The sequence below is a fragment of the Schistocerca cancellata genome, chromosome 9 (assembly GCF_023864275.1).
Source record: "Schistocerca cancellata isolate TAMUIC-IGC-003103 chromosome 9, iqSchCanc2.1, whole genome shotgun sequence".
Lineage (NCBI taxonomy): Eukaryota > Metazoa > Arthropoda > Insecta > Orthoptera > Acrididae > Schistocerca > Schistocerca cancellata.
In genome coordinates, this window is record NC_064634.1 from 142,356,960 (window position 1) to 142,374,101 (window position 17,142).

A 17,142-nucleotide genomic window follows, 5' to 3' on the forward strand; every position below is an offset into this window, starting at 1 on the left:
ATTAATTTCTTTTCTTTAAATGTGATTTGATTCTCATTTTCTATAATGTGTATCCCTGAAGTACGCGTGAATCTCTCCATTTATTATTTAGACCAGATCCCATTCAGTTTCATTATTCTGTACATTGTCTCAGATCAGATGATTTCAAAGATGCAATTAATTTTGTTTATTAAAAATTATGCCCAACTGAAAATTCTACTAAAGTACATAGCGGGGAAAACATTTCGAAGTAATAGATTTATTTGATAATGATGACACTACTCGCTAAAAGATCAACATTAAGACTTTATGGTAAAGTATTTTAATTTTACTGAAACTAATTAACTTAACTGATAATTTTAAATCTCAAATATACTTAGATTTTCCATTGCAAATTTAGCCATTACACTTGTTAGATTCCAACTCTTACCACTATGCTTTTGTCCCTCTAACTTTCCTGGACCAAATGACACCTCTCACTAAGTAATTAGGCCATTCATTGAGAATTACCTAAAACTGCTATAAATGATTATAAATACAGTGACTGTGCTTCTAAATAGGTTATTCAAAGTGAGGGTGTACAATGTGGTTGCCTTATCTTTTGTATCTTCATAACCACCACATATGCAAGATTAATATTGTAACATATAGTCTCTTTAAATTAGCAAATTCTTACCTAGCTATTTTTTAAATAAAAATGTAGTTTACAAAGTCACAATATGTTCATACACCTGTCTTGATCAAGCTCATGTCATCCCATAAAGTAAGTCCATGTTCTGAAAGTTCACAAGCAACATTTATGTGTAAGTTCATGACCAGCAAGCAATCAAGTAACACCTATGTAACATACTCATGAGAGTCCAAGTTCATAACATTGTATAAAATCAGCCACCAGTATTGCTCACTCAAGATATACCTTTGGCTCAACATATTAACTTCGATAAGTGTACGATTTTGTATGAACTTTCAACATGTGCACTGTCTTTTACACTGTGGTCTATTAATACTGTGTCCAAAAAGGACTTTGAATTCATAGTGTGACTCTGTTGTTAATGCCACTTTTAGGTACAGTGATGGAAACTATTATGTACATGTGAAGACTGAAGTGAGGAATGAAAATTTGTACCAAGTCCAGGATTCGAACCTGGGTAACTAGTTGCAAAGGATGTTATATGTGAAACTGGATCTGGTCGTCACAATATTTGAAGTGATAATAAATGCAGAAAAAAACACATTATTTGAAAATTTGTGTAGTGTAGATCATTAATACAATTTCCAGGAACCAATTTACATCTGGAATGAGATTTTCACTCTGCAGTGGAGTGTTCACTGATTTGAAACTTTCTGGCAGATTAAAACCGTGTAACGGACTGAGACTTGAACTCGGGACCTCTACCTTTTGCAGGCAAGTGCTCTACCATCTGAGCTACCCAAGCACAGCTCACAACCCATCCTCACAATTTCACTTCCACCAGTGCCTTGTCTCCTACCTTCCAAACTTCACAGAAGTTCTCCTGCAAAACTTGCAGGACTAGCACTACTGGCAGAATGGAGCACTTGTCAATGAAAGGCAAAGGTCCCGACTTTGAGTCTCAGTCCAGCACACACTTTTAATCTGATAGGAAGTTTCAAATCAGTGCACACTCTTCTGCAGAGTGAAAATCTCATTCTGGAAACATTCCCCAGGCTGTGGCTAAGCCATGTCACCACAATATCTGTTCTTCCAGTAGTGTTAGTCCTGCAAGTTTTGCAGGAGAGCTTCTATGAAGTTTGGAAGGTAGGACACAAGGTACTGGCGGAAGTGAAACTGTGAGGACAGGCCATGAATCATCCCTGGGTAGCTCAGATGGTAGAGCAGTTGCCCGCAAAAGGCAAAGTTTCTGAGTTTGAGTCCCGGTCAAGCATACAGTTTTAATCTGCCAGGAAGTTGCAATTTACATCTGTTCTATGAGATTCTGATCATTGAGACTCTGAGGGCTTAATGGGCAATGCAAGTGGGCACTATCGTGAGTGATCAACTTCTTGATAGTTAAGATCAGCAACATCACACACTACCCCTGGAATATAAACATGAAATTAAATGTGATAGGGTTGGCTCCTAATTTCTCTGGTAGCATACTTAAAGAGTCTATTAAAATAGGAATTTCAGAAACTCTCTTAAATAATATTCATAACTTCATCCAGACAAGACTTGAGATGTAATACTTAATTTGTTAATATTACAACAGTCACTTCATTTGGCAGGGTCATTTATACTGTAGGATGATTAATATGAATATCAATGTTGATTTTGGAAAACATATGAGCAAAATGCACAGTAGGTGCCAGTAGTCTAAGTTGGACATAACTAGCAATTTTGTACCAACAATATGTCAGAATATGGTTGGTGTCCAGTCATCAAACACACAGGGCTATTACAAATGATTGAAGCGATTTCATAAATTCACTGTAGCTCCATCCATTGACATATGGTCACGACACACTACAGATATGTAGAAAAACTCATAAAGTTTTGTTCGGCTGAAGCCGCACTTCAGGTTTCTGCCGCCAGAGCGCTCAAGAGTGCAGTGAGACAAAATAGCGACAGGAGCCGAGAAAGTGTATGTCGTGCTTGAAATGCACTCACATCAGTCAGTCATAACAGTGCAACGACACTTCAGGATGAAGTTCAACAAAGATCCACCAACTGCTAACTCCATTTGGTGATGGTATGCGCAGTTTAAAGCTTCTGGATGCCTCTGTAAGGGGAAATCAATGGGTCGGCCTGCAGTGAGCGAAGAAACGGTTGAACGCGTGTGGGCAAGTTTCACGTGTAGCCCGCGGAAGTCGATGAATAAAACAAGCAGGGAGCTAAACGTACCACAGCCGACGGTTTGGAAAATCTTACGGAAAAGGCTAAAGCAGAAGCCTTACCATTTACAATTGCTACAAGCCCTGACACCCGATGACAAAGTCAAACGCTTTGAATTTTCGGCGCGGTTGCAACAGCTCATGGAAGAGGATGCGTTCAGTGCAAAACTTGTTTTCAGTGATGAAGCAACATTTTTTCTTAATGGTGAAGTGAACAGACACAATGTGCGAATCTGGGCAGTAGAGATCCTCACGCATTCGTGCAGCAAATTTGCAATTCACCAAAAGTTAACGTGTTTTGTGCAATCTCACGGTTTAAAGTTTACGGCCCCTTTTTCTTCTGCAAAAAAAACGTCACAGGACACGTGTATCTGGACTTGCTGGAAAATTGGCTCATGCCACAACTGGAGACCGACAGCGCCAACTTCATCTTTCAACAGGATGGTGCTCCACCGCACTTTCTTAAACAGAAGATTGGAAAACCGATGGATCAGTCGTGGAGGATATCACGATCAGCAATTCATGTCATGGCCTCCACGCTCTCCCGACTTAACCCAATGCAATTTCTTTCTGTGGGGTTGTGTGAAAGATTCAGTGTTTAAACCTCCTCTACCAAGAAACGTGCCAGAACTGCGAGCTCGCATCAACGATGCTTTCGAACTCATTGATGGGGACATGCTGTGCTGAGTGTGGGAGGAACTTGATTATCGGCTTGATGTCTGCCGAATCACTAAAGGGGCACATATCGAACATTTGTGAATGCCTAAAAAAACTTTTTGAGTTTTTGTATGTGTGTGCAAAGCATTGTGAAAATATCTCAAATAATAAAGTTATTGTAGAGCTGTGAAATCGCTTCAATCATTTGTAATAACCCTGTATATAATACCAACACACAGAGTATGACTTATTTATCTATGTTCGTTGCCAGAATCCTGTGCATAAAAATGGAATTGGCAACTTTGCTGGATATTTGAAATTACTCCTGTTGTCAACTGTCCTAGAATATAAACTAGACCAGAAATGTGATTAATCAACATGTTTTGGTCTACTTTTACAAAATAAAATAAGAAAATGTTACAGTATCCTCTTTACTCAACAGTAACACACATACATAAAAATGCATACATTCCATGAAAAGATGAGACAAATCATGTAGATAATCATGTGGTTTTTGAGATTTTGAATGTCTTCTGACCAGTTCTATAAATTCTTGAATTACAGCATCAGTTTGTTCTATGTACAGCTTAACATTTTGGGGTCGACTCAATGCTTGCTGAAATTTACTTCTCAGGTGCCACCAATCTGCTCCATTCCTGCACAGAAAAGTAAGAAAGTGCTGATATTATTTCAGTGCCAATAATAATTAATTAAAAATATAGTGTATATAAGTGCATGTGAAAATCAATTTACAGAACAATGCATCATTATGATGTTAGTACAACACAGCAGCTAAGTTGTACAGAATAATTTCTTGGCTGTAGGAAATATCATTATGAAAATTTTTAAAATTAGTATCATTACTAATTCTTCACCATAGTGTATAAATAGTCAGTTTTCCTTAAAATTCCCTCTGCTATTATTCTCCTTGCAGCCCTCTTTTGATGAAAGTATTTCACACAACTTTAACAAAAAAAAGTAGCTATAGTTTAATATAACACAGTCTGGAAATTGTTAGCATGGGGTGCTGCAAATATGTTTCACTGTTTAATGTAGGACACATTAGCAGTAATCATTCAAGTGCCTGCAAATTTTATTTTGTTCACATGCATTCACTGCCATATTTTCAGCTCTTTTTCACTTGAATTACATTTTCTTGACATGAACGGTTTCACATCTACCAATGTGTCAAATACATCTGTTGTCTATTTTTTTTTTTTAATTCATCAATGCTGCATAAGTTCATTTGTAAAACTAACAGAACTGAATGCTTTACACAATGAAAGAATTGATAGTTCTTACGTAGGCAAAAGACCGCCATTGCTATAGATTTCAGGTCTCTCTCGTCGGTACTTTTCCACTGCAAGATGACTTCGGCGCTCTGGATATCGTCCTTCACTTTTGAATACTGTTTCAATATCAGATGGGTCAAAGACCCATACAACATTAACACCAGGTACAATTTCTTCTTTCACAAGCTTTCCATATTTCTTCAACTTCTTCATTCCATTTCGATGCAATCTGTCAAACTTATAGTCACCTATAAAATGCAAACATGCTATTGAATCTAAACTTAGCCAAAAACTGGATTGCATAGATTAGCAACACTAACTAGTCAAAATTATATGAAAAATATATGATTTTTTAATCAGTATTAGTAAATATGTCAATAAGAGGAGGGTGAGATTTGGGTGCATCTGTTAGTGTTTACATATCCAAAGCAGAAATTCAGTGCTACTGTTTGACGTATATTGGAGAGCACAATTGACTCTGCTGACAGGACAACAGTGCATGCAAACTGAGTGATAAGTTTTGTGAATGTGTGAAGGACAAAAGTATCTTTGGTCTTAATTTTAAGATTTTGCACCGACACACTCCAGTAGTTTGCAGGTATTACAGAAAATAACTAATAATAATGACAGTGTGCAAAAATCACAACATTTGTACAAACTTTCAGATAAGGGTGGCAAAGTCCTTTTGGGTTTAAGGAGTGTTTTCGTTTCTTCGTCACATGACTGCTATGAATAGTGACCTGTGTGAAGTCAATAGCAGGCACTGCAAGTGTTTCCCTCATAGTGGTGTACACTAAACACTATCATATCCAATTAGTAAGTATTTTGCTTAGCAATTGGTGTTCATTTTATGATGCAATCATTAACAGTGTTTGGGAGAAGACATCACTGAATATTCGTGAAGGTACCTGGATAATACAAATGGAATGAAGTTAAAAAATTCAAGAGATTAGTTCACACTGAGGAGGCACGATAATAGTCAGCATAGTCAGCAGTTTGACACTGTGAGCCAATGTAAAATTTCAGTATACGTATTTTATGGAAACAGAATACTGTTGTACAATTTGGTTAAAAAATCAGGGTTCTGCTTGGGTGAGTTCAATCTGAAGAACTGTGAGTTCTGTTTGTCTTATTTGTCTAAGAAATTGGTAAAAATCTGTGTTTACACCACAACTGTCCACTTCACATCAACTGTCATCAGAATAAATTTAAATAGGAGGGGGCACAATAATTCCTTATGAAAGCACTAAGACACCATTTTTTGCAAATGTCCTTCTGTGAGTGTATTGTTCAATCTGGATGACTGATGGTTAAATCTATAGGTCAATGTGTAAATGATCAAATGTCTCTTACATTCTCGTGTGGCCCTTTTTTCATATTCTTCCTTCTTACATCAAGAGTCGCTGAGGTGGAAATGCTATACCAGTGTTTGCACAAGTCATGTTAAAAATCTGAAAATACTCTGAGTTAGACCAACTTAGGACTTGGAACAACTCTGAACTGATTCAAGAAAGTGCTCACTTCTACAAATTACTGCATAACTACTTCAGTGAGTTAACAATTTTTTTGTTGAGAAGAAACACAATACACAGAAGGGCATATGATTATTTACTTCTTTACACTGTTGATTTTCCACTGTGATTTGTATGGAGTTACTAAAAGTCTTCTGTGACACATAGTTTAGTGTCTTGACTAATGTTTATAGTGTTGTTTACATAACAACACAAGCCAAAAAAGCTCCACTACTCTGGTCACAAACAAAGCAGTCAGGACTCAATGACTGCCATGTCATCTTCTAGCATAAAACGCCACATGAAGAGTAAGCTTAAGGCCCATGCAGCACAAGCTGCTGCTTGGGGCTCCAGAGGCACTATACCTATGATATGCAGGACTTATCACAACTGGCAACAGCTGCTAGGGGCACCAAAATGAGGAAGGTGCTAGGAGCACCACAAGTGCAAGATTTTTATCACAATTAGTAGCAAAAACTGACATGTGAAAAAGTATGAGGGAAGAGGATGGAGGGAGCAAATAATAAGTCACTTGGGAGGAAAAAATTCCGGAGCTGGCCCTCATCATATGGATGCAGTGGAGGAATGTGAGGTCAGCACACTGACCTCCCTGTCATTGTCAGTTTAGCAGACCTGGTGCTGCTATTTCTCATTCAAGAAGCTCATTGATTGCCATCATAAGCCTAAGTGTACCTCGTTTCAGTCATCCAGCCAAAGAAAACTCCCTGGCAGTAATAGGAATTGAGCCCACATCCACATGGAAGTCAGCCATGCTGACCACTAAGCTATGACAATAGATATTGCTTGGATAACAGATTTATTTATTTATTTATTTCATGTTCCGTAGATCTCGTATTGTGAGCACATCACATGAGATGTGGAACAAGTCAAACATACAAAACAACAAACATACAAAAAGATACAAAACAGTCTTCATTAAATATTCTGTTTTTCCTCTAAACTTTGTATTAACTATATGCAGTTATGTAGAACATTTTTTATATATTTAATTTTAAATTAATGTAGAACATTTTTTATATATTTAATTTTAAATTAAATATATAAAAAATGTTCTACATAACTGCATATAGTTAATACAAAGTTTAGAGGAAAAACAGATATTGTACATATAACAGCAGATTTCTTTGAGTGTTAATACGAAATTTCATGTTTTAATTTGGAGAAAAATTGCAAGCACATTTCTTTGTTAACAAGATGGATAATTCTATCTAAATGCTAATTCCCTTTTTGCATCATAAAACTCTTCTAATGTATAAACAGGCATATTTAACAAATATTCCTTTAGTTTTGCTTTAAAAAGAGATTCATTTTCTCTTAAACATCTTATCTGGTCAGGGAGATGGTTAAAAATTTTTGTTCCTGACCATTTGAACCTCTCTGAACAACTGTCAGGTTCTTAAGTTCTCAATGAGGATTTTCTTCCCCTCTTGTATTATATTTGTGATAGTTCTTATTTGATGGGTGGCCAACACATAACGGAGTGAAAATACCCATAGTATGCGGACTTCATAGTGGTTAAATCTCCAATGGAAGACATCATTCTGATAGCATACATAGCCAAGCTCAATTTTTTTAGGGTCTGTTGTATATGGAAGGACCAGTTCATTTTGCTATCAATATGTACTCCAAGAAATTTAGACACATCCATTCTGTCTATTGGTTGATTTCCACATGTTAAATTTATTTCTCTCACTTTTTTTGTTTATGTCTGGAACTGGATAAAATTTGTCTTCCTTGAGTTTAGAGAGAGGCCATTAACACTGAACCAGTTAATCACTTCAGAGAGTATGTTGTTAACTGACTCCTCGAAATTAACATCTGATTTTCCACTCATGATGATGATGGTGGTATCGTCAGCAAAAAGAGTAAATTTGCAAGGCAGGCTTGCACACAATGGTAAATCATTTATAAACATCAAAAACAAGAGTGGCCCCAGAATTGAGCCTTGAGGCACACCACAACTAATAGAAGTCCATTCAGACTGGGCGGAGGTATCCCTTGACTCATCTGAACTGTTTAAAATTACTTTCTGTTTTCTTTCCTGAAGATAAGAGTGCAGCCAGTTACCTGTGACACACCTTATTCCAAGTAGTTTGGCTTTCTGCATGAGAATGTGGTGATCTACACAATCAAATGCCTTTGATAAGTCACAGAAAACACCAATTCCTATCATTTTTTGATTTAGACATTCAAGTACTTCATTTGTAACTGCATACACTGCATCCTCAGTTGAACAACCCCTTTGAAAGCCAAATTGACTCTTGTTGATAAGTCTGTTCATTATGAGGTGTTCAGTAATTTTACTGTGCATTAACTTTTCTAGAATTTTAAAGAAGGCTGTTAACAGTGAAATAGGATGGTAGTTAGTGTGCTTCTTGTGTAGGGGCTTCACAATGACATACTTGAGTCTTTCAGGAAAAATGCCTTGTTGAAATGAAGCATCAAAAATATGGCACAGAATGTCACTAATCCATTTACATGAAAATTTCACTAAATTATTGGATACATTATCTACTCCTGCAGAGTTCTTACATTTTAAAGACCAGATGACTGTTTGAATTTCCTCTACAGTGATAGGATTAATGTACATTTCTGGTATTATGTTGGAGTATGCATCCTGACATAAAGTCATAGCTTCCTCAACAGAGGGCCTACAGCCTATTTGTTGGGTTACTGACAGGAAATGTTTGTTAAAAATTTCAGCCATACTTTTTTGATTTTCTGTAACCCCCATGCCTGATTTTTAGGTCATCTGTGTCGCTTGTTTTAGTCTTTGTCTCACTTTTTATAATGTTCCATATTGTTTTCATTTTATTATTAGATTTATCTATTTTCTCCTTACAGAAAAGGGCGTTTGACTTCTGTATTACTTTCTTTAAAATTTTGCAGTACAGTCTATAATGATTCCATTTTTGTGTTGACTTTTGTGTTCTGACTTTAGCATAAATTTCTCTCTTAGTTCTGCATGACTGTTTAATACCTTCTGTGATTCAAGGCTTACTTACGGAATTTGGATTAATATTTTGACCCATTTCTTTGGAAAGGATTCTTCGAAAAGGGCATAAAAATCACTTATAAAATAGTTAAATTTGTCATTAGCATTATCAATGTTGTAAATAAAGGACCAGTCCATTTGCTGCAACTTACAGTTGAAGGATTCTTTTGCCTCTTTGTTCATTATTCTTATACATTTCCACTGGGGAGATAGTTTAACAAGAGGGTTAACAATGTAAAGAGTGATTAATTGACCATTATGGTCTGTGAGACCATTTATAACCTGGTTTATATTAATGTTCTGGTATGTACTTACATTTAAAAATACATTGTCTATCATAGTTTGGGAATCTGGTGTGATTCTAGTGGGAAAATTGATTACTGAATTCAGATTATAAGTGGACATCACATTCTGGAAGTTACTTCTATTGTTATTATCAGTCAGACAGTCTACATTAAAATCACCTAAGGCTACAATATCCTTTGTTTTTGAAAATAAAACTGACAATACTTGGTCCATGAGACTAAAAAACATTTTTATATTTCTTGATGGTGCCCCGTAAACAGCCAGGACTATTAATGAATTGAGATTAGTTTATAGATCAAAAATAAAAAAGCGTAACACCTACACAGCTCAAATTAGTTGTTGTCTTAAAATGTTATATGAGAGTAAAATAATATGACTAAAAAAATGAGTACATATCGCCACACAGGGCCCTGTTTTACGGGACCTGCGTAACTTGAAATCAGCTCTGAGTACCTTAACTGTGTTGTTTTGATATTTAACACTGGTAGATCATAAAAATATACATCAAAACTAAAGTTTCTTGAGCTTTAATAAATACATTTTATTAACAGATGAGGTACAAGCCTCCAATTGGTCTCACACAGCTTCCACAAAATTATTTGTATCTCACATTTTATTCAGATCAGATGCCTTCTCACATTTATTCTTTACTATTAATGACTTAACTCCAGACTTACCAGCAGTACAGACAAACAGAAGGGCCTGTGTTTCTCAAAGACCAATATTCATGCATTTAGATATAAACATCATTATTGTATCCATAAAATTATTTGTGTGGTTTGGAGATTGTCCCTGCAGTTAATGAGAATAAAATTCAAATATTGCCTTGAAGTATTTAAATTACTTTCCAATTATAAATTCAATCCAACAATCAAAAGCCACAAAAACTTAGCAGAGAACAATAAATAAACCGTAGTGGACTTTCCCCACCGTGATGTTTCTGACCCCTTTGTAGGTGTCGTAAGTACCGTAGTGCTTCCAATCAACCAGTTTTGCACCATGGGACATTCAACCAGAGCCTCCCAATTGTTGTGGCTTCCTTTGGCACAGCAACATAGAGGTGTACCATCATTTAAGCTGAAACTTCCTGGCAGATTAAAACTGTGTGCCGGACTGAGACTCAAACTCAGGACCTTTGCCTTTTGCGGGCAAGTGCACTTGCCCTCGAGATGCAAAGGTCCTGAGTTCGAGTCTTGGTCTCGCACAACAGTTTTAATCTGCCAGTAAGTTTCATATCAATGCACACTCTGCAGCAGTGAAAATTTCATTCTGGAAACACCCACCAAAGCTGTGGGAAAGCCATGTCTCTGCAGTATCCTTTCTTTCAGGAGTGCTAGTTCTTCATGCTTCGCAGGAGAGCTTCTGTGAAGTCTGGAAGGTAGGAGATAAGGTACTAGCGGAAGAAGAGCTCTGAGGGCAGGTCAGGAATCGTGCTTGGGTATCTCAGATGGTAGAGCACTTGCTCGCGAAAGGCAAAGGTCCAGAGCTTGAGTCTCAGTCCGGCACTCACTTTTAATCTGCCAGGAAGTTTCATATCAGTGCACACTCCACTGCAGAGTGAAAATTTCATTCTGGAATCATTTAAGCTGTACTCTTAGATTTCCACCTAACCACACCTTTGGATACCGCGTCATATTCTGAAGAAACAGTTGGAATATAAATATCATTGCTGCTCGTTTCACACTGCAATAATATTTTTAATCAGATTCAAAATAAAAAATAACATTCAAACAAGCCTATGAATAATGTGCTTAGCCAGCCATAGGCCTGGATCAAATGTGGATGTTCTTATTAAAAAATGGTCAGAGAAGCAATGACTGATACCAAACAGTTTTGCTCAACACTTTCAAAATTACTAAGATACTGGGTCATTTATATACTTCAAAATACAAAATTCAGATTTGCTACATACCAAGTAGTGGAACATAATTTAACAAAGTTCCTATCAGTGGTAGTGATTTGGGCCCAGGTATGTGTTTAAATAATTTGGGGTCTGATGTTCCAGCTGTTACAGTGCTATGGGTGCTGTAACACTTCCGAAATAGATGATGACCAGGCCAATGTAGTTTCTCAAATTCATCCAATTTAAGTCTCGATAGCAGCCTGGGACAATGGTAATTTCTCATTGCTGTATGATGTTATGTTCTCTGCAAAAAACGAAATATAATTTAAGTATAAATTATGTATTATATAAATAAAATATGAAGTAGATACAATATTGGCTTCAGCACAGCAACAGTGAATCATTTGCGCAACCTAAATAAAATATTAGCCCCATTGTAAGGGTTCTATATCCTTACACACAATATTTCTGTCTGTTATTATTTACTTTTGTTCTTTACTTTGTTTCCACACAGAGTCTGGGTGGCTAACAATAATAGCTATGTAATAGCAGGTCAAACAATATCCATCTGTTGAAAGAAACAGAAGCATACGATTGTAAACCAACAATGAGCCATAGAGATGCAATACTAGAGCAGTAAACATTCTTAGTGCTTTCTTGTGAGCCATGATGCTGTGTAGTCGTTATACAAAAAATGTTTTGCTGACATACAGACCTGACGATTCAATTAATATTGTCATAAAGCAAGGGAGAACAGGTGTGCATACACTTTGGGAACAGACAAGTGATATAAATTTAATATTGTGAAACATCTTGATGGTATTTCATGGTACACAATACACACTGAGGTGACAAAATACATGGGATAGTAATATGCACATATACAGATGGCGGTAATATTGTGTATCCAAGGTAAAATAGTCCAGTCCATCAGCGAAGTTGTCTTTGTACTCAGGTGGCTCATGTGAAAAGTTTTCAATGTGATCATAGCCACACAATGTGAATTAATTGACTTTGAATGCATAGTAGTAGTTGGAGCTAAATGCATGGCAAATTCCACTTTGGAAAATGTTAGGGAATTCAGTTATTGGAGATCAACAGTGTCAACACTGTGCTGAGAATACCATATTTCAGGGACTACCTTTCACCTAGGACAATGCTGTAGCCAATGGCCTTCACTTACCGAGTGAGAGCAGCGGCATTTGCATAGAGTTGTCACTGCTAAGATACAAGCAACACTGTGTGAAATAACCACAGAAACCAATGTGGGGCATACAATGAACATATCCTTTAGGTGAAATCTGGTGTTAATGAGCTATGGCAGCAGATGACCATAGAGAGTGCCTTTGGTAATAGCACGACATCACCTACAGCTCCTCTCTTGGGCTCAAGACCATATTGGTTGGTCCCTAGATGACTGAAACAAGACCTGGTTAGATGAGCCCTCATTTCAGTTGCTAAGAGCTGAGGGTAGGGTTTGAGTGCCGCAAACCGCATGAAGCCATGAGTCCAGGTTGTCAACAAGGTACTGTGCAAGCTGGTGGTGGCTCCATAATGGTCTGGGTCATGTTGAAATGGAACGGGCTGGGTTCTCTGGTTTGACTGAACTGATCACTGACTGGAAATGGTTATGTTTGGCTACTTGGAGGCCACTTGCAGCCATTCATGGAATTCATCTTCTCAAACAACGATGTCATCACCGAGCCACAATTGTTCGTGATTGATTTGAAGAAATTCTGGGCAATTAGGGCAAAGATTTGGCCACCCAGATTGCCCGACATGAATCCTATCTAACATTTATGGGATATAACTCAGAGGTCAGTTCATGCACAAAATCCTGCACCAGCAACACTTTCGAAATTATCGATTACTGTAAAGACAGTGTGGCTCAATATTTCGGCATGGGAAGTCCAACAACTTGTTAAATCCAAGCCACGTTGAGTTGTTGCAATACCCCGGGCAGAAGGGGGTCCGATGATAGTAGAAGGTATCCCATGACTTTTGTCACCTCACTGTAGTGACCTTTATTGTAAATATCTGTAGGTCGCTGGATGATAAAATAATGCTCTTGACCATAAATGTTTGAGTTCCCGTGTTCAAACCACCAGTGTCCCAGTCATGTAGAAGTGATTGACTCTTCTCGCAAGAATCCTTTTTATTTATTTCAGTTTATTGGCTTTCAAGTCGTGCTCATCACAGCCATCTTAATGATGGAAGGTCGATACGACATTGCACTGGAGAAGATTTTCTTAGTTAGTTACGACGATACAGACGTTAAGGACGAAAGACCACAGAGTTCTCAAGCTACGAAAATCTGCGACATAGCCGGGAATCGAACCCGGGCTCACTTCGGTTAGCAATCTGTCGCGCTGACACCGCAGCTACAGAAGCAGACTTGCAAGAATCTTCATACACGGCGGAATTACGGCAAGGTGGCAGACGTAATAATCTTTGGAGAGGCAGTCTGATTGCCACAGCAAAGTTACGTTGAGAGTATTTTAAATTTTCAGCGGTGCTTCGTTATCCAGTGGAGCGACTTTGTATAGAAGTGAATTTCAAATGGTGAATTATGATTATTATTATTATTATGAATTAGCAACAGTCATTTTGATTTGTGCATGTGGAGCAGTGAGTTCACAAACGTTAATTTTGACGACACCCATAGTGATAACGCCATTGTCGGGGGAAATTACTCAGTTTTAACTATGTTGAGCTTAATGTACTAACAGTTGCTAATTGCACTAACAGCCGTTAATATTAACGAGCTCCTAAATTCAGTAGCAAGTGAAAATTCAAAAATTTCTGTCTGCAGGCACAATGTTTAGTTGTGAGTAATCTTGTAGTTAATGATGTGCAAGATAATGCAAATTCGGCTAACAATGATCAGCCCTGGACCTACGATATTTCCAAACCGGGGATTGTGATCCCCCCTCCTCGAGTGTTTGAGGTATGGTAGGGCATCAAAAACTTTAAAATATAGATTTTTCAAAAATATGGTCAGTTTGTAGCGCATATCTTTCTGAAGAGTTTGATATATAAAACATACACTCCTGGAAATGGAAAAAAGAACACATTGACACCGGTGTGTCAGACCCACCATACTTGCTCCGGACACTGCGAGAGGGCTGTACAAGCAATGATCACACGCACGGCACAGCGGACACACCAGGAACTGTGGTGTTGGCCGTCGAATGGCGCTAGCTGCGCAGCATTTGTGCACCGCCGCCGTCAGTGTCAGCCAGTTTGCCGTGGCATACGGAGCTCCATCGCAGTCTTTAACACTGGTAGCATGCCGCGACAGCGTGGACGTGAACCGTATGTGCAGTTGACGGACTTTGAGCGAGGGCGTATAGTGGGCATTCGGGAGGCCGGGTGGACGTACCGCCGAATTGCTCAACACGTGGGGCGTGAGGTCTCCACAGTACATCGATGTTGTCGCCAGTGGTCGGCGGAAGGTGCACGTGCCCGTCGACCTGGGACCGGACCGCAGCGACGCACGGATGCACGCCAAGACCGTAGGATCCTACGCAGTGCCGTAGGGGACCGCACCGCCACTTCCCAGCAAATTAGGGACACTGTTGCTCCTGGGGTATCGGCGAGGACCATTCGCAACCGTCTCCATGAAGCTGGGCTACGGTCCCGCACACCGTTAGGCCGTCTTCCGCTCACGCCCCAACATCGTGCAGCCCGCCTCCAGTGGTGTCGCGACAGGCGTGAATGGAGGGACGATTGGAGACGTGTCGTCTTCAGCGATGAGAGTCGCTTCTGCCTTGGTGCCAATGATGGTCGTATGCGTGTTTGGCGCCGTGCAGGTGAGCGCCACAATCAGGACTGCATACGACCGAGGCACACAGGGCCAACACCCGGCATCATGGTGTGGGGAGCGATCTCCTACACTGGCCGTACACCACTGGTGATCGTCGAGGGGACACTGAATAGTGCACGGTACATCCAAACCGTCATCGAACCCATCGTTCTACCATTCCTAGACCGGCAAGGGAACTTGCTGTTCCAACAGGACAATGCACGTCCGCATGTATCCCGTGCCACCCAACGTGCTCTAGAAGGTGTAAGTCAACTACCCTGGCCAGCAAGATCTCCGGATCTGTCCCCCATTGAGCATGTTTGGGACTGGATGAAGCGTCGTCTCACGCGGTCTGCACGTCCAGCACGAACGCTGGTCCAACTGAGGCGCCAGGTGGAAATGGCATGGCAAGCCGTTCCACAGGACTACATCCAGCATCTCTACGATCGTCTCCATGGGAGAATAGCAGCCTGCATTGCTGCGAAAGGTGGATATACACTGCACTAGTGCCGACATTGTGCATGCTCTGTTGCCTGTGTCTATGTGCCTGTGGTTCTGTCAGTGTGATCATGTGATGTATCTGACCCCAGGAATGTGTCAATAAAGTTTCCCCTTCCTGGGACAATGAATTCACGGTGTTCTTATTTCAATTTCCAGGAGTGTATATGTTCGAAGAAATGTAAGACATGTCATTTTGTCGTAAGTGTGCCAAAGTGCAGTGCCACGCCTCTTCACACAATATTCTTCTATCCCCTCATCACAGTTATTTCGCTCTGTGGAATTCAAACGTATATACTTTGGAATGGAAGCCATAAAAACTATATTCAGGACAGTGGAAATTAAAATGTCCTGTGGTGGCTCTCCTGCTCCCAGTAGGACGGGGTGACAACCTACCTCCTTTAAAAAACTCTCAACTAATACTGGGTGGGATTATACAATATGTGACTGGGAGAATAAGAACTCTTCAGAAAATTTGCACTCTTTATTAACGTTCTCTTTCGTGTGACATAAAATTAAATATAGGAAACATAAAACCAGTAAAGCCAAGAGACAAGCAAGACAGTACTCATTTCTTCAGTCCTTAGACCCCAACATTTTTTTCTCTATAATCTTGCTACAGTTTTACACGGCGTGCTTTCCTTTCTACAAAATAATCTTACCTCATCAAGGTTCGTCAAACGTTTTGGTACATGAACAATCAAAATGTTGCTGTCTAATACTGAAAAAGTTGTTGATATGAATAGAACCCTAGACGGTTTCTTGATTTGATTACGTCTATTACGTCACTGTCTGTTAGATAAAACAAAGTAGGCCCTTCTGATATTGCAGCAATTGTAACACACGCAATGTAAAGGGGACTATTTTGGCAAGTTTTATGTTAGGAAATAGTTTCGCATTTGATTCATGTGCTCCAGTTTCTGAAGCATGAGATCGAAAAGTAGTGGTAAGAAATTTTTATATAAATTTGGAATCGTCATATTCATCTATGTAATTTGTGGGATGTTCACGTTTCTTCTCCTTTCTTGTTCTCACAATCGGTCTTGTCAACTCTAATTCTGTAACTATTCCAGCCACTGTCAAAACTTATTCTCTGGGGAACTTCGCTAACCCTGCCAGGATCACCGGTTCAATTGTTCCGCGTTTATTCTTCGGTTAGACGTTATTACGTGTTCCTACAGCGCTATTCTGAGAACAGAACTTATTTCGCGTTTACAGTGTTACCGACAACGTTCGTCAGACCCCCTCCACCAGATGCCAACCGATAACATTGGCCAACAGCTTGGTCGTGGTTCGTCCGATCTTCTTCGTTAGTTTGTGGCAAGGTCAAGGAGGGGAGGTTAGGTTAGTTTAGAATCTACTGTATGTATGAAGTATGGATAAGA

At 39.1% G+C, this 17,142-nt stretch overlaps 1 protein-coding gene across 2 annotated transcripts in view; it reads right to left on the reverse strand.

The window, feature by feature from the left end:
• LOC126100456 (cytochrome P450 302a1, mitochondrial) overlaps positions 1–17,142 on the reverse strand; it is a 230,022-nt gene that overhangs the window by 67,894 nt on the left and 144,986 nt on the right. For both annotated transcript variants that reach the window (XM_049911065.1, XM_049911064.1), the window contains exons 2-4: positions 11,524–11,758; positions 4,789–5,026; positions 3,955–4,142 (exon numbers count right to left, since the gene is read on the reverse strand). In XM_049911065.1, coding sequence (XP_049767022.1) covers positions 3,955–4,142; positions 4,789–5,026; positions 11,524–11,737 — 640 coding nt within the window. In that variant the 5' untranslated portion in view covers positions 11,738–11,758. The remainder of the gene's footprint in view (positions 1–3,954; positions 4,143–4,788; positions 5,027–11,523; positions 11,759–17,142) is intronic.